General features: G+C 36.1%; 1 protein-coding gene across 1 annotated transcript; it reads left to right on the forward strand.

The window, feature by feature from the left end:
- Positions 1 to 314: 314 nt before the first annotated feature.
- On the forward strand, positions 315 to 9689 carry SPOCK3 (sparc/osteonectin, cwcv and kazal-like domains proteoglycan (testican) 3). The gene is made up of 4 exons (XM_010080529.1): positions 315 to 530; positions 6912 to 6974; positions 8219 to 8356; positions 9340 to 9689. Exons 1-4 carry the CDS (start codon positions 356 to 358, stop codon positions 9507 to 9509), a joined length of 546 nt encoding a protein of 181 aa, XP_010078831.1. The 5' UTR covers positions 315 to 355; the 3' UTR covers positions 9510 to 9689.
- The last annotated feature ends 8738 nt before the right edge of the window (positions 9690 to 18427 follow it).

Genomic DNA, 18427 nt, shown 5'->3' on the forward strand with positions numbered 1-18427 from the left:
TGTAGATCATTTATAACTCTACATAATGTGTGTGCTATAGGTATAATGTTTGACAAGAGGACTCATTTTTCTAAATGATTTGAGAGTGATGGTGGGATTAATTTTTTTAGCAGTTTAATTTGATGATTATTTAAAATAAAGGTGGCATATAGTTTATAAGTAGTATTTCAATAGCATACACTGTTTATGTACTGCATCTATGTACCACTGGAGCAATTTCCATGATGCAGCATTCTTTTGTGTTGACTGAGCTCAGCAGCTGCCTTATCTTTCCCGCTGTGTGATTTTTATTATTTATTGCCTCCTAGGATTTGATACCAGCATTCTGCCAATTTGCAAAGACTCCCTTGGCTGGATGTTTAACAGGCTTGATACGAACTATGACCTGCTGCTGGACCAGTCAGAACTTGGAAGCATTTACCTTGACAAGAATGAGCCATGCACCAGGGCGTTCTTCAATTCTTGTGACACATACAAGGACAGTTTGATATCTAACAATGAGTGGTGCTACTGCTTCCAAAGACAGCAAGGTAAAAAATGAGAACAACCTGTATGTGTATATGACTGACCTTTTTGTGATACTTTATCTTTTTTTTAACATATTAAGAAGATTACAATGAACTACAAGCTCTTAAATGCTGTACCATGAATTAGTGTTAAGGCTTTTGACCTAATTGTGAATACCTAAAATTACGTAAAATACAAAACAAAACAAATAACACAAGCTAAATGGGAAGGCTTGATAGAAATTCAAGGATCTAAATAAAGTGCAAAACAGCAGCTAATGCTTTTGCAGCAATATTGTTTCTTATGACAACTTCCAGTTGCAGAGGAAAGAGACCAAAATAAAGAACAAAATTACTTACATTATTTCTTTCCCAATCTACTTTGTCTACACTATAAAATAAACTTTTTTATTGCTAAAGTAGGGCATCTTAATGTTCTATTTTGTGAGCCTATTAAAATAACTGAATGAACATTATGGATAAAGTTATTTCCAGTAATTTGGACCTAAAACCAGTTGATTTTTACTGCCTAGATGAATCTCTCGTTAATGTCCTGAGGTGATTTGGTTAAACAAATAAACAGAACCTATAAGCATTGTTTTCCTGAAGGATCATATAACAATTTTAGATCTAGGTGAGATATCACATAAATTATATAATCAAACCACTTGTAATGAATCAAAGAATTTGCTCACTAAATATTTGCTGTAACTGGACAGAATTGTCTCTTAATTTTTCTTACTAACATGAAGGGTAATTTCAAAGGGATAAATGGCAACCAGAGTCCAAATTTCTACTGCCAGTAGAGGAGATAAGACTGATTGGTGGAAAGCTTGCAAAGTCAATTCAGCATTTTTGAAAATTTTAATATCAGTTTTTAAGGACTTGTGTCCTTAAAACTTTCATTATAAATTCCTATTAGCACTCAGCATCTATGGTTTGACTCTGATTTCTGTGGAAATAAAGACTTTTTTCATGCCACATCTTCCAGTTGTAAATCTGAACAAAAGTAAAGCTGTACTTTTGTAGATACATACTAAATAGCAGATTTCTTTTCTTTGGTAACTTTGTAGTTAAAAACTTTACATTTAATCTTTCGAAACACCTTATTTGTTTTATAGTAGAAAACAATTTTGGCTTTTATATTTTTAAGCATGTGTGTACTGCCACCAAAGTCAGTAAATGAAAAATAACTCATCCTAGAAGTAAAGTTAAAGTTAAGAATGTAGCGTGTTTTCATTGGTTGTCTTCAAAAAAAAACCAAGACCACCACAATCATTTAAGCTTAATGTGTAAACACCTTTACTCTTTGGTGACCAGCATAATTCTTTTCAATTGTCAGAGAAAGTACAGCATATAACATCTTCTACCGGTTAGTTCTTCTACCAATTTCATATAATGCATGTACAGCATAACCAGGGCATTAAGAAAGCACTTCCACAGATTTGTTTCAAGTAGTTTTACATTCTGTAGCCTGTAAGTACTGTTTGTTTAAAATATTTGCTCAGTGTACTGCTAGAACCCAAGGATGGTATTGTAAAGACTGATCTAAACGCTACTGAATTATGTTAATTGTACCCCGAAGGCTAAAAATCTGGAATCAGGCTTTCAGTGACACCAGTTCTCCCCCACTGCAGAATCCAATTACTAGTTTTCCCACTGTCTTGACCATGGTATTGTTATAAGGTGCTGATTTAAAACATTAGATACCTTTTGATACCACAGTGTGTTTGAGCTTATAGTGAAAAAGATGTATCCTCAATGTTATAAATGAGGTGAAATCTCAGTTTTGTCAAATCTTGCACATTAAACATGCACTCCATCCTTCTAAATTAACACTATCAACAAAATCTGTATTCTCCTTTTTTAAAGATATAAGAAGAAAAAAAACCTTAGTTTTCTTTTGTCATTTCTTGTTATTAACTCTTGCACAACTATGAGACCTGACTCCCTAGTGTATGAGTCACCCACTGAATTCTCTATTCATAATTTGTGGTGTTATGCTAAACCTTGTAATATGTTTGTGTTTGGTTATTTCCCATTTGATTTGAATAGTCTAAATAAGACCTTTAGCTAGACCTTTGCTATTAATAGCAAAAAGATGGCTAGTTAGAGAAATTTAGTGACTTCTTTCTGATGTTTACTAAAATAAGTTGATATTAACAGAATGCTTTAGGCCATGTAGACCTTTCTCTGTAATCATTGAGCTTAGTAGGTGCTTTCTGAGCAGATCTATAGTTTTACAGCACTGCCATTGATTAACGATATTCAAGGTGCATACAAAATTTAGTCAACAATATGTATCATACTGGGTTGGAAATTCCATTGTGCTTTTTTAAAATACATAGTATTTGCTTAAGTCATTATCTGGGAAGCCCTCTTGTTCTTTGATCTTAGCTTCACAGTTCAAGACTGTCAGGATCAGATAAGTACTTGCAACTCTTCTTCATTCTTTCTTCTTGCTTGAGGTCTGTCATGATGCATTACAGTACAGTAGACCCGTTACTGCACATTACTTACAACTTACAGTCAATATAAGCAACTTCTTAGGAATAGTTAAATCAGATAATTCTTGCTCAGAAAAAAATCTTCCTGTAATAGCTGTCCCACCTTGATTAATGCTTAAACACTTATGTATAGCTCACTGGTGCTTATTGCTTTTTTTCTTAGCCTTATTCTGCTTTAAGTGTAGTTTAGTATTTATGAGATACATCCAAGACACTATAATGCATTTCTGCAATGCTTCAAAATCTGCATTTTGCCAGTGCTCTTCGCAGGTCTTCCTGTATGTTTTGGCCGCTATTGCCCTCTAGTTTCAACTACAGTTCATGCAAGTGCTTCAGTGCCCATCTTCAGAACTTATTTTCTTAGTTGTTTGATGCTAGTGTAACACTGTAGTGCTTATCTGAATGCTAAGGCACTAGCAGCGTTGGCCTTTGTATAGGTTGAATTTCTTTCTGCCAGTACTTCATCATTATTACAGCCTTATTTTTGTTGCATCACTGCTTCAGAGTAGGAGACTACCCAGTTTTGCTGGGAATATTAGTGCTTAGCACCTAAGCATTTCTTTACTGCAGGCCTCTCTATGCATCTATTTGTCCAGCACTTCTCTAGATGCCTTTTTCTTACAAACTCTTCTGTCTGTCAAGGCTGGAAGGCATCTTTATGACTGTAAAACTAGTCCGTCTTTCAGAAGAATGATAATTATCATGATTCGTATTTTTTACATCAGTCTTTTTGGATTGCAGGACTTCAAATATGTTTGTAGATGGTTCTAAAGGAAGGTGTAACATGCCTTAACACATAACTGAGGTCCCCTGAAAGATTTCTTGAAGTGCAGTATTGATGTTTCAAATCCCTGAAGTTCAAGCCTTGGTTGTCCAAGAACACTTATAACGCTGGACCTCAAGCACAGGCAAGGTACAACATGGCAGCCTCATCTGCAATGGACCGTATGCCAGAAGCTAGGGTCTCTGCCAAGTATGCCCTGCTTGTAATTGAATAAGATGGAGATTCTGTGAAAGCTGTAGACTCACTGTGTGGGTAGCAGCTCCTTGAGACATGTCTGTTAAAAATCCTAGACATTCTTTGTAAAATCTACCAGTTTTACTCTCATTGCTCTGTTAACATGCCTCTTTTTGGTAAATCAAAGCTTAATGGTACTAGCCTTGCAGCACCTCTTGACACAACTGAATACTGATGTCTCAAGGACCAGAATTAATAACATGGGATACTCTGGTGTACATCAGTACTTCAAGCACTGAAGAATTGTGGATGGCTGCTATTAAGTGGCTCATGAATCACTCATAACAATGTAGTGGTATTGTCAGAAGGACAATTCCTGCCACATCTGTGGAAGTAGATTAAGGATGAAGAAGATTAGGTCTCTTATTTGTATTCAGATTAAAAGAAAGAAAGGAAGCTGCCACACTGATTTTTGTAAAGGAATTTTTTTTCTCCTTTGCTCAAAACTCACAAAAGTTGTCCAGTGACACTGCTTTTTTTTATTGAAATAAGTTCTGAAATCTAAAAGAAAGCTATTCCAAACTCAGGAACTAACTGGAAAATAAAGAGGGAAGCATTATGATCTAGGGAGAGAGGAAAAAGGATGTGCTGTGGACCAAAAGGAATTGGTTGAACTTCTAGCCTGCCGTTCTCTTTGACAGTTTTAAGCACCAGAGTGATTTAGTATTGTTAAGAGTTTTTGCTGCTTTTATCCTGAGAAGCAAAGCTTAAGTGTGACTCTTGAAGACCTAGCTTCTGAGAAGAGGAGTTTTGGGTAAGTAACTTTCTCATATTGCCTTGTTACCTTTTGCTTAGTGGTATTCCTTTTTGTAATTATACCGTCAAAGACTTATAACTAAATTAAGATTTTTTTTCCTTTAGGCATAGTCCACCATTTTTATGTTTCCACATGTTAGTGCTCATATGTGCAACTCCATGTTTCTAATTTAGAATTTTTTTCCATAGAACAAAATATATGTATTTTTCCTATTTGACTAGTTCTTCTCTGTCAGCATATTTCAAAGCACTTCTTACAAGAAGAAATGTAAAACTTTATACAGCCTCAACAAATACTCAAAGACTAAATACTTAAAACCTAGCACCCACCCAGTGATGTTAAGTCCCAGTGGTTTTCAAGAGCACACACAGAAAATTGCTTGGTTATCCAGAAAGACATCTCTTGAAAATTTGTTTTGGCACTGAGACTCCTGTGAGCAGTATTTTAAAAGCAGAGCCTACGTGTAAGGCCTTCACTCTAAAAAGAATGTTACAGATTTAGTGTAAAAACCTGGCCCACCAGAGCTGAGGCCACTCTAAACATTTATAAGCTTCTTTAAATATATGAGATGTGTAAATAGCATTCAAGATGTAAAGCCAAGAGAAATTAACAGCCTGCTGTCAGTAAGGGGTTATTGTTGTCTTCCGGTTTCTATTTACTCTGGTAGATAAGAGCTCATGAATAATACCAAAGGCCTATTGGTATATCTAGGCTATACCAGCCAAGAGGCTCTGTGTTCACCAGAAATATATTTTGGATCTCTAGTTCTTCTAGGCATTTGTCACCAGAGTTTAAGCATTTCCACAAGAAAGGCACCTCCATGCATTATAACGTATTCTTGCCACTCCTGCCATCCTCCATACATCTTGTGCTGCTCTCAGCTGGCTAATGGGTGAGCACTCTTGTTTTGATTTAGGAGGAATTCATGAAAGGCTGCTTTGAACTATCACCACTCAAGGGATTTTTGCCTACCCATTGCCCTATACAGTGACTGGGTTCTGGTGTAAGTGTGTGCTTCATCAATAAGCTAGGCCAGTCTTACTCATCTTTAAACTAGCTCAGAAGACTTTTTTCTGTTTGCATGGAAAAAAGGTAGTTTCACTATCTTTCAGAAGGGAGCCTTGAGTTAATTGCATGGCAAAGAGGTATTCTAAATAATCAGAGGCTAATAAAATGGAAAATGCATTTAATATTCGTAGAATGTGAGATTTTAGTGAGATGTTATCAGAATATTGTCTGGGAACAGTGTAAGCTAAAGACACATGTGAGTAAACTCAGTAATACTACTGCCAATTCAGGATGAGAAATGCCTACTGCATAATGGTCTAATGTGTTCAGAGTCTAGTACTTTGCTGTCTTTGATTCTTTCACTTATTCAACAGTGATGCATACACATTCATGTCTTATTTCCTTCCCGTTCACAGGACATAGTGTGGCTTGTTTTTATAGACAGTAGAAAATTTAATGGTTCAGAACTGGAGTAAGCTATAACTCTGAAGAATGGAAAAAAAAGAATTTTAATACCTATTATAACTCCTAGAGCCATCCAAAGTTTAGCCACTGTTTGTAAATTAGTTTGCTGAGCATGGGGCTTTGTACCCATGGGACTCAGTCTTAACTGTTGCGATAGATAGAATCACAATCTTGCAGAGTTCTGTGGAGAAGATTCTTATTTTCTTAGTGTAGTATGTGAAATACAGAACTTGAACATGACATATAACAAGTACAAAAGGGAAAGAATTAAAAGACCTGACCTGTTTCTAACCAATACATGAGGCTAGCTTCACAGTCACACTCTGATTTCTGTAGTCAGATAAAATAGGGTGTGATAGAGTTACTATTTTGGTCTGGCATTCCTCAGTCCTCCAGGCTAGTGACTAGATGCTCACTTACAGCTGGGTTAACTGGGAGTGGCCTTCTGCACAAATCCATGGTGGTGATCTAATTCATAATTCTGGAGCTGTAGCAAGGTACAGTAATTCTTTTATTTCAGAGCTTAGAACGAGTACTAATGCAGGATCAGTAGAGTGACCTTTAGAATGTAGCAAACTGTGAAAACTTGGTCATATGCTTTCTTTCCTAGATACAGTGTAATCTGTTTAACATTTTTTATGTCATTTTAGACCCACCTTGCCAGACAGAACTCAGCAACATTCAGAAGCAGCAAGGAGGAAAGAAGCTCCTAGGTGAGCCATAGATCATTCTTTTGAAGGTTTTATTGCTTACATAAATAACCCTAGTGAAACAGCAACATAAAATCAATATTAATCCAACAAAGATAGACCGCAGTAAATTCCAGCAACAAAATTTATGAAGTTTTTGAAAGCTATTAAACTTAGTTTTATTACCTTACCTACCAAAAGGTATTACATCTGTTTTATTACCCTAATAGAAGGCACGTTTTTACAGTTATAGAGGGGACGCTCTAAGACGCTCCTAAATTAGTATCTCTGCTGATCCTTTGTCTGTAATATTCTCTAAGTAATTGAAATCTTTGTCGTGAATCAGTTTTTACTGTATCAATATTACTGAAATGGAAAATCTTCATTTTACCATTAGCCACTGTATAAAAGCTGCAATAAGAGGTTTGGCCCAAAGTAGGTGCAACTGTATTTCTACTAAGGATGGTTTCTAAAAACAGCTATACACTTCAAAATGCTTTCATATGAATGTTTTCTTCGTTGTTGTTTGTCTACATTTTAGGTTTCTTTCAAAAACTCTCCATTTGTTCCAAATGAAAAACAGTGGATTACCCAGCCTTAGGCAGATCACTGACTGACAAAATACGTCCCTGGTTGTGTCTCTTGTACTCTTGGTGGGGAACCCTTTCGGCTTAGTGGCTAATTTGCCTATCTATGTGTTTTGCATATAAATGCAAATTTAACATTCTTTTTTAAAAATTTGTTGTTGATAAAATTGGTGTGTTACACTGCATTTGTCTTCTGTGCTGGGGTAATTAAGTGTTAAGTAGGTAACAAATGGATTGTAAAATATGTATTAAATAAAAATAGCTCCTAAGCCTTGTAGTGGATAATTAGTCTGTTACACGAAGCCCGTCTGTTATTATTCAGACTTGTTTGTACTCCACTGATTGTAGAACATCCCATTCAGGGTTGGGTGCTACATTTGAGCCATTTTACCCAGAATACATCAAAGATCTTGACTGAGACATTCAGAGAATAAGGAATATGTATCAGAGGATCAATGAAAAACTTAAAGGAAGGTTGTTCACTTTATTTCTGTAAATCAGTCCAAAACTGATACCTGTTATTTTCCCTCCCACATTTGATATATTCAGTCACTTTCTGCTTAACTGTCAGGGTAGAGTCAGGAATGAGGAAACACCAAAATGTAGTTAATTTATGCTATAATTTTTGCATTGGACAAGATGTGGATTTTAATATTCTTATTCAATATTTATATATCACAGGGCAGTACATCCCCTTATGTGATGAAGATGGGTATTACAAACCAAGTCAGTGCCATGGAAGCATAGGGCAGTGCTGGTGTGTTGACAGATACGGTAATGAGGTAACAGGATCCAGAACAAACGGCGCAGCAGAGTGCGGTAAGTTAAGAACACTTTGTGCCATTTGGTTTAGAGGTGTTATTCCCTTTGATTACCAACCGGATTAAATTTCTTCAGTAAGACAGATGTCGGACCCAACTACATGGATTTTGAAACAAAAAAATAACAAATTATAATATGTTTTTGTTATTACTTCATTATTTTTTGCAACTCCTATCTTTGTGTCAGCTATTAATAGACCTCACATATGTGCTTGGCATAGTGTATATAAACCTAGGGAAAATTAATTATCTAGAGCAGTATTAGGAAAGCCCCAAAATGCTTGATGACATCCCTTTGGGTAATCAGAATGCTAGTGAATTCAATTTGACGTTTTTTTCAGTTTATGTTTGCGGGAATTGAAAAAAGTTCCTAGCACACTAAATCTTCCTTTATTTTTCCCTTCCCTGAAGCACTGGGCAACTTATTCCAAGAATTACCATGTCACCTTTGTTTGATGTCCCAGATATAAAAAATGGCAATACAATATTTTCCTTTTTTTTTAAAAAAAGTTCTACATTAGTCCTTTCCACTTCTTTTGCAACAGAAGAACGTAGCGTGATAGGAAGGGTAAATTTAACACAATACTTGACATACAAGCTCAGGCCTATTGTCCATCTTATCTAGGATCCTTTCTAGATAAATGGACAGTTCTAGATAGCTGAAGATAAAATGTAAGAACCGAAAAATTGTGTATATTATCAGTAGGCCTTACTGTCATCTGTAAATTGGACTTAAATCTCTTTCAGTTGTCCATAAAGTTTGTCTCCTGTTGTTAATGTTGAGAAATTCATCCCTATTGAAGTAGTTTTAAGACAAAAGAATTTTCGTATTATGTTTTATTTCTGTGTCACTCTCTGTAGTATAAAATAACTGTTCTGAAACTAAATATTCTGATATGCCTTTTTTATGATCATGTATATTACAATATAAATATGTAGTGTATCTTGTATGTCTTTTCTATAACTGTCGTACCTTTTTAGCTATCGATTTAGAGACTTCAGGTGATTTTGCCTCTGGCGATTTCCATGAATGGACAGATGATGAAGATGATGACGATGAAATAATGAATGATGAAGACGAAATTGAAGATGATGATGAAGACGAAGGAGATGATGATGTTGATGACGATGATCATGATGGATATATTTGATGATATTAAGGGATCCGTGAATTGTACCTTTCTAAAATTCACAAGATGACATTTCATAAAATCCCTTTGCTCTCCAGGATCGAAAGGATTCTAACAAACATGTATATTTTGTATGATTATTTCAAACATTGCAGTTGGAGTCATAGACTTCTTTGTTTAAATAAGGATAATTATATTATGTACTTTTGAGTTTTTAAATGCCTTTGTGCTGAAGAAAACACATTGGAAGTTTAGCCTGAAGAAAGAAATGTTATGTGCTACTGAAAGTATAAATGTGCAAAATACACTATAAAGACAACCAGTCTCTTTAAGACTCCGGTGAAAAGATATTTGCCCTTACTTGGAACTGTGCACATTCTCTTCAGAACACATACAGTAACTTAACTTCAGTTCAGTCAATGTTTAGGCCCTGCAGGCTTTGCAAATTGTCCATTTAATAAATTAAAAATGTGTTACAGTAGAAAAACTTTGGTGCACAAGTAGCATCTCACCAGCCTTTTTAACCAAAGGTACGGGGAAAAATTACCAGTAAGGAAAAATAAAGCAAAGTCCTCCTTCGTGTTTGCATTTATAGATAGTTTTTTTTATTAGGAAATGGCTAGGTTATTGAAAGGACTTTTCAAAAGCAGTAGCATGGATAAGCACCAATTCTGTAATTCTAAAGTTTTCTTGTCCTTCCTTCATTTTTTTTTTCTTTCATGTCAGGGTCCTATAGGCTTTATCATTATTTTCTCAAACATTGCTTCAACCTTTGTTATTTCTCTGTATTTCTCTCTAATCAGATTAGGGTAAAATATTTTACACGGGAAAAAAATTTGCTTAAAATTAGATTACCTTTATACATGACTGTATTTCAGGGTATTGGCACTTGCCCCAAGGTAGTTTTTAATAAATGTATCATGATACTTTTTATTTTCTTAATTCAGGAAATAGTTTTGCATCTTTATCTTAATTCATGTTGTTTTCTGTTACTAGTGCAGAGATTTAGAGAACATATTGTAAAGGTGCCTTGCAAAATAGAAATAGAGAGGTTTTAGCATGCATACCAGTATAGGATGTTAGGCAATAGCTAAGCACACCCAATACCAAATTAATACCAGTATAGGTACTGCTGCTGGAATGAAGAAAATGGGTTATTTTTTTTTCCCTATTGTTATGTAATTACCATGTGGACTAGATTATAATTATTGTGTAGTGTAGCACTTAAGATCTGACTGTAGAGAAAATTACTTTAATCACTGTATTTATGTTAGCATGTTAATTAGTTGTGTAGACATTTTGGGACTCCACCATCTTTGTTCGTATCATATCTGTTGCTTTCTGCCCACAATAAAATTGACGTGACCCATATAATGTAATACTACAGGTTGTATAATTTCAAAATGTGATCACTGGTTTCCCATTGTTAATTAAAAGGAAAATCAGTTTCTTATTTGAATTAATTTCTACACATTAAATACTAAATTTCATGTTTATCCTATGTAATATTGAAAAGTATAATGCATTTTCTTTTTTACCGTTTCTGTATAGTTTGCAAAATAAAGACTCTTGTAACCAACCTCTGGTCAGTATAGCCCATCATTTTGACTTTTTGCATAGTTTGAAATTTTGAAACAGGATGAATTTGTGTTTCAGATACATTTCATCTGTTAAATATGTATTTATTTGTATAAAGCCATTTATTAATGTTTTATTTCCAGTAAAGAATTTTTGACTAAAGCAAAACCTATAGGGAGCTTTTATTTTTCTGTATTTTCTCCTGAATTTTCTATAGCTTTGTTATGTACTTTGACATTGTCTTCATTACATAGTAAAGAAAGAGAGAAAGATATTTCTTTTTCACCTCTGTCATAATTTGTGGGACATAGTTGTATTATTTTCTTAAATAAAAGTAGTTAAGAGTTTACCATTCCAATATAGTGAGATTTTATCAGAAACAGTTTCTTATGGCTGAAATTAACTGATATATAAATTGCTTTTAAATAAAGAACCTAAAGAAAAAAAGTTGTCATTTGTGGCTGATGTAGCATGTACTGTTGTGTGGGTTGTGTTTTTTTTTTCCTGATGTGTCACGTGGTCATTAGATGACAAACTAAAAATGGGTTTCATTAAAGTATGGAAAGAGAATTCATAATGTGTTTAGCCTCATTGGATTACAGGATGAAGACCATTCTAAAATTAACTGTCATGCAGAAGAACACAAAAGAAGTTTATATTCTTTTTTCCCTGAAAAACACTGAACTGGGAGGGGAGGGAAAAACCATGGATTTTAGTCCCAGAATATCAAAGCTACCTACCATAAAGTCAGAATAAGTCCAGATAGTTAAATTTACTAAAGAACAGTGGTGGTGGAGATTCAGGGTCATGTTGGGGAATTTTTGTTGTCCAAAACTAAAATGACAACAAACACTTGAATTGTTTCTCGTTCCTGAGGAAAATCCAGAGAAGAGATTGATAGTGTGAGACTTCCTTTGAAAACATCCATCCTTTTTAAAAATAGATGAATTCGGATTAATATTATGGTGTTGATTTGCTTTCATTATACCAAATGAACCGGAAACTACTGCACTGCAGCATTAAAGAAATGCATGAAATCAGGAGCAGGCAGAACAAATCAAGGCAAAGGCTGATAATATAAAATCACTAAATAACTACACCATTCAGAAGCTTTTTCCTTCTTTCCATCACATCCAAAAATTTGTACAGAGGATGTCCTCATGAATACAGTCAGGCAGAAAGCAGTAGGGAACACTTGATTTTTTGCTGTCATTTGTTGTTGGGTTTTTTTGATCTTATAACTGTGCACATATATATTTGTGCAAAAATACTGATATAAACTTGGAGATTTTCAGACCCAGCAATTAGTCCTTGTGCTTTTCTAAGAATGTGTGGAATTATAATTCTTAGATTCATTGAAAAGGAATACCAAGTTCAGTGAAATAAATTCTTATATAATCTTCAAAGGAAATATTTCAGGTGAAGCCACATAGATATCCTTAGTTTAAAAGCAAATGAATTAGTGTAATTTGTTTGCTTGTACAAAACTTAGACTATTGTACAAAACTGAGGAAGATGGACTGTAATGATAGTAGGAAATTTATCACTTGTTTTGTGCACATGGGCAAGAACTGGATTTCTTTTATTATTATTAAAGAATCCAGTGCTCAGATGGAATAATAAAAGTTTATCAGAAAGTGGATTAATTTTATGCTTCATACTATATTTAAAAAACCTGTATTTACCAGTTTTCTTTGTTAGAATATTTTTTATATTTCTAATTCCTAAAAGGTTTTAAAAATTGGATGTAAATAGAGCCATGGCAGCACAAATTTATTTGAATTATAGTAATCCTTTTTACTGTTTTTTCCACTAATCTAAATTTATTAGTAGCAAATTATCTGCAATTTTATTTCGGCTAGTTCAGTGGACGCTAAGGAGTTTCTCACCAAGTTTCTGTTTGAAAAAACAGATTGGGATTAACATGAAGAATAATATAATGGATTGGAAGAATGTCTAATTTACCCAGTTATCACCAGCATGAAGACCATTATAAAATGTCATGCAGAAGAGCATAAAAGAAGTTTATATTCTTTCTTCCCCGAACATTCCCCATTGAACTTGAACGGGAGGGAATCTCCAGGTAAGTGATTAATATTGAAATATCAAAAGTTTTAAAAAAACCCAACCTATTCCTCAAGGCAAGTACCATATTGGACATGCAGAAGTAATAGGGTAACCCTTTGTCATGAGTAGGTCTCTGCTAACAGTGTTACTGTACAGGATGGGTGCAGTTTGCTAACTTGTTAATTCATCTAGTGACATTGCAGTAGAAATAACTCTTTGAAGTTAAGGAACCAGAGCAAGAATGGGAAGGAGAGTTGCCTAGCTTAAAAGATGACATCTCCACTTGAATTTTTAATTGTGTTTCAGATGCTAATTTAACCAAATCCTGAAAAGGAGACTACCGCACAAGAAGAAGTCTGTCCTCTTGAAGGTGAGTTTTACAAGTGAAATGCACGTGCATATTTTTAAAAAGAAAAAAGAATCTCCATGCTATAATGTTAATAATAACATAAAGCATTTTACATGTCTTCACCAGCTTTCCACATGACCCCGTAGAAAAATTTGATTAAAACTTCAGACAAGGGTATCTACAAAACTTGTGCTCATGCCTGTAACCATTTTGTCAAGATGGTTGAAATTTACGAGTTAAAACAAGGTGGACAGAGAGATGGCCTGTTGTCTTTGTCTGCCTGTAGCATTCATAGCTGCTTTGTAAACTCATAGAACATTCTTCAGGCTGGTGAATTAAAAAAAAAATATGAATACATGTCCTTCCAACTCAAGTTGTCGTACTGCTCATCAGGCAAGTGATGTTTTAAAAAGATGTGGCTATACCCAGCACAAGGCACTGAGAGTGTGCTCTGTGGGTCTTGCTCTTTACATGAGATACCCATTTTTAGGAGGACTGTCCAATTCTTTCCCTTTTCACAGTTAATTTACCTCACAGGCTTAGCTGGCTGATCATATCACTGAATAAAAAGGTGTGAGGATTTGAAGTTCATTGCTCATGCTGCTTTTTCCCCTCGTAATTTCCCCACACACATGTTTTTATTAGGCTAAATAGCTTATCATTCACATCAGAAATTGCATGAGTACTGAGATGAGTTCAGTTCTCATAGTGGCCTCGTGGCACAAAGCATCTGCGGGCAGTTGCACCATTGACCAGCCTAGAGGCTGAGGACATGTTAACTGGCACATTACAGAGTTCCTCAGTAGTTTGTAGCAGGTGTTTGCTCAGATGTAATCTAGTACATCCATTGCAAATGCTTGCCTGACTCAGTGCAGGGAATTGTCCAGAGCGGCTGTTTATGTAAATGGTCGTTTACTTAGATTCTGATGTAAAAGTGGAATAATGTCACTGAAATTTGTATATCTTGTCCATTAAGATAGCTTGATTTCCACAGAGTAAAGATTTGCTGAACGGGAATTGCATAAGCATAAGGGCTTTATGGTAGTGCTGCTGCTTACCCGAGCATGATGGAAGAAGGGGAAAGATATTTCTCTTTGTACATAGTGAGGTTATGCAAACTGGATGGTCCCACAACATTGGCCTCTCTGGGCTCTGTACTTTGTCTTCATAAAAAACATTTGTTCTGTCAGGTGCATTAGCTTTCCATTTCTCCTGGCTGGACTATAAGCCCAGAATAGTTAGCTGCTTTTCCCTACCTTCTTATCTATCTCAAAAAGAAATACACACAGTGCTTGTGTGGTCTGTTTTGAATTTTTCTTCTTAACTTCACTTTTAAAGTGTCTTTGGTCCAGCTATTGTTAGAAAAATAAACAATAGTAAAGGGAGAAAAACCAAGGCAAAAAGTCAAAAAAATAGTAAACTACCAAGGCAGAGTTCTGAAAAATAGTAGTCTGGTGAGGGTGAGAAAGCCCCACACCACTCTTTCTGCCCCTTGCTTTTTCTAAAGGCTCTCTCAGTCCTGTGACCTCTGCCTATATATTTCTGTAGCCAACGCTTTACCCTGTACTTACCTGCTCATGGAGCAAATATCTGTAAATTGCCAAAACTACATTTTTCACATAGAGAGGGATTCCATTCACACTAATAAATCATATTGCAGCATATTTATACAAAAAAAGTCAAAAATTGCAGTTTTCCTTTGGAATAGCACCTTTTTGTGATAAAAACGCTTAAAAAAATCACATTGAGAGGTATGCATTGTAATCACTGTCTTAAACCTAATTATCACTTTCTTTTTTTCACATTAAGAATTGGGACATTAGAGCATGTAAGGTACTTTACTTAGAAAGCAATAGCTTCCAATAATCTTCTCCTTCTCTTCCAATAATCTTCTCTTCCCCAGGCTGAACAGCGACAACTCTTTCAGCCTTTCTTCATAGGAAATGCATTCCATCCCTTTGATCATTTCTGTGGCCCTCCTCTGGACTTGCTCCAGCAGGTCCATGTCTTTCCTGTGCTGAAGACTCCAGAGCTGGATGCAGTACTCCAGGTGGGGTCTCACAAGAGCAAAGTAGACGGGGAGAATCACCTCCCTCGACCTGCTGGTCACGCTTCTTTTGATGCAGCCCACGGTATGGTTGTCTTTCTGGGCTGTGAGTGCACACTGCTGGCTCATGTCCAGCTTTTCATCCACCAATACTTCCAAGTCCTCCTCCGCAGGGCTGCTCTCAATCCCTTAATCCCACAGTGAAATTTCTAGAGCTCCCTGATTTCTTTTTCCATAGCTATGTTGCTAAGAAATGGAAACTATTCAGTTTCAAGGTGACTTTAAATTTTACATCATTCCAACTGAAAGATAAGAAACATCTATTAAGAATATCAGCTACAGTTAGTCAAAAATACATGATCACCTGTTATGTTCCATCCTGGCTTAAGTTATTTGTCAGAGACAAAACCCTTTCCAGGTTTTCACAGTCTGCCTCACAGACTGCTTGTAGCTTTACAATTTTCCATTAACGATACATGTTTGGAGGGTGTGAGCTGAATTTTTTTTCCATCTCTGAAATGTAAGGTGTTTAGGCACTGACTTTACATACATGGCAAAGTGTAATTTGAATACTACCAGTTCAGAAATGGATAATGACTTAGAACAGATTAATACACAAAGTTCTTTAAAAACGTCACTTGAAGGCTCAATGACAGTCAAAGAAAGACAAATGTATCAAGAATTATTTTGAGGAGAATGGAAAGAAATAGAGAACAAACCCCAAAGAACATTATTTGTGCCACTGTATAAGCACATGCTGCTTCTTCTCTGTGCTAATCTCCATGTCTTCCCTGTTTCTAAAAAGTGTACAAATTATAGGAAAGGGTGAAAAGGATAATCAAAGATAAGATTGGTTCATATGAAAAAAAGATATACAGGTTGGGATGCTCAGTTCCAGAGTAAAGGTGGTAAGTGGGGATATGATAGAGTATGATAAATCATAGATGTCTTAGAGAAAGTAAATACCTTTTTTTCAAATCCCTTTGAGTTCTGGAGGAACAATTTCACATGCCACTAAAGATATTCATCAACTCAGTATAAGAATACCAACACATCTAAAATGAGACACGTTGAACCAAAGGTCCCGATGTCCATTGGGCTTTGCCTTCACCCCATGGAAGACCAATGCAGCTGTCATTTAGTAAAAGGCATTATGTCTAAGCAGCGCTATGTAGCAGACGCTACCTGGCAAATAATAAAGAAGAGAACAAATGAAAATGATGAATGGTTATGAGAGTAGTTACTTTTTCTGTTTGTCCAGTGCAACAACATGTTCCTCAGTGTATGATGTAATTGCAGTGGTAATCTGAGCCTTTCCCTCTGAATTTTACCAGACCTTATACTGGTTTTAGACAAAATATTGTCATTTCTTCCCTAAAGTAAATTCAGTAGGTCAAGAAATGAACTACACACACAGGAAAAAAAAAAAAAAATTAAAGACATTAATGACTGCCTCTTTTTGCAGAATTATGAATTCCTATGTTTCTAGCCATTACTCACGTGTCTTCCTCCAGAAAATGGCTTCCAATCTTCTCTGAGCTATGAAAGCTTATAGCAGATCCTGACTTTTCTCCTTGACGCTGTTGGAGAGAACCAAAACAGAGCTTTTACATGTCTTTCCTGTCCTAGGCATCACCCTTCAAGTGTCATCTCTGCAGCAGGCTCATGAAGTGATCAACACATCCTCTGAAGAAATGGTCTTGACTACAGAGGGAGCAGGTATGACTTTCAATTATACCTCCTCTAACTATGCCAAACTGTTATATGTTGTTCCCTTTTTCAAATGTGTCTTTAGAGGGGAGACTTCCTTCGCATTGTGAAGAGCCTGTTCACTGTTGTTCAGCTGTCTTAGGCTATTATCTATTGAAAATAATCACAGCTAATAGCTATCTGTTGCACAATGTGTCTGGATCTATTCTCCACCTTCATTGCAGCTGTTTTGCACTGAATAATTCCAGTCCTCTAAAAGTTAGTACAGCAGTAAGGAAGGTTGAAGGTTGCTCTTGGTCTCAGTATATCATATGCTCAGCAGATCTCCTTCAGCAGAAGATCCTTCACATATGATTTGAGCAGTAGCAGATGGCCAACTTCATACTCCTTGGGAACTACCAATTGACTCAGAAAAAAAAATGTTTTTACAAGTACTTCACACTGTATTATTTTCCCTCTTACACCACCTTTTCTTTGCTCTCATGCTTGGTCTACTGGCTTCTTCCTTGAAAGAAGGCTTGTCTAGTAGAAATCTGTCAAATGCTTTATAAAAAGTCCAAGTAATTGGGCCGTATGTCTTGCCGTTGTTCATCTTCATTGTAAATTCTTGAAAGGGAAACCTAGAGTTAGGCAAGAGCTCCTGGGGGGCTTATTGCCTTTCCTTTAATTGTTTGAATATTAGGACTGCGAAAGACACATCTGGATCATCAGGGAAAAAATATTGCATGACCCCTTGGCTGGAATTGGTATTCTGTGTAGCATCTTACTTAAGGATCTCATCCACTAGTATTAAAAAATGGACGTCAAAATATCCTGCGGTTGCCTCGGCAATCCCTGCGCCATGTCAGCCTCTTGTGGGAGAGCTGGCAGCAGGAGTCAGCTTACGCCCCTTTCCTGAGATTTCCCTCTAAAGGGAAACTTCTGAAACCCCCCTGTACCTTGAGATTGGTCAGTCTGGTTGTTATGGGTTGTCTGATGGCGAGGAAGGGGTTAAGGTGTTGGCTCCGTTTCTTTAAATGACTCTTAACGAGTTATCCCCCAGCCCCCTCCTAGCGTTTGGTAACAGGGGGAGTGGGGGAAGGGACACCACGCTCTTGTAAGAAACTACTTGGAAGGCAGTGCCCTGTTCGGGATGTACCCCGCCCACGCCAGCAGCAAACAATCGGCGCCTCGGCGAATAACATATTT

Source organism: Pterocles gutturalis, unplaced genomic scaffold (genome assembly GCF_000699245.1).
Source record: "Pterocles gutturalis isolate BGI_N339 unplaced genomic scaffold, ASM69924v1 scaffold21644, whole genome shotgun sequence".
NCBI classification, from domain to species: Eukaryota; Metazoa; Chordata; class Aves; order Pterocliformes; family Pteroclidae; genus Pterocles; species Pterocles gutturalis.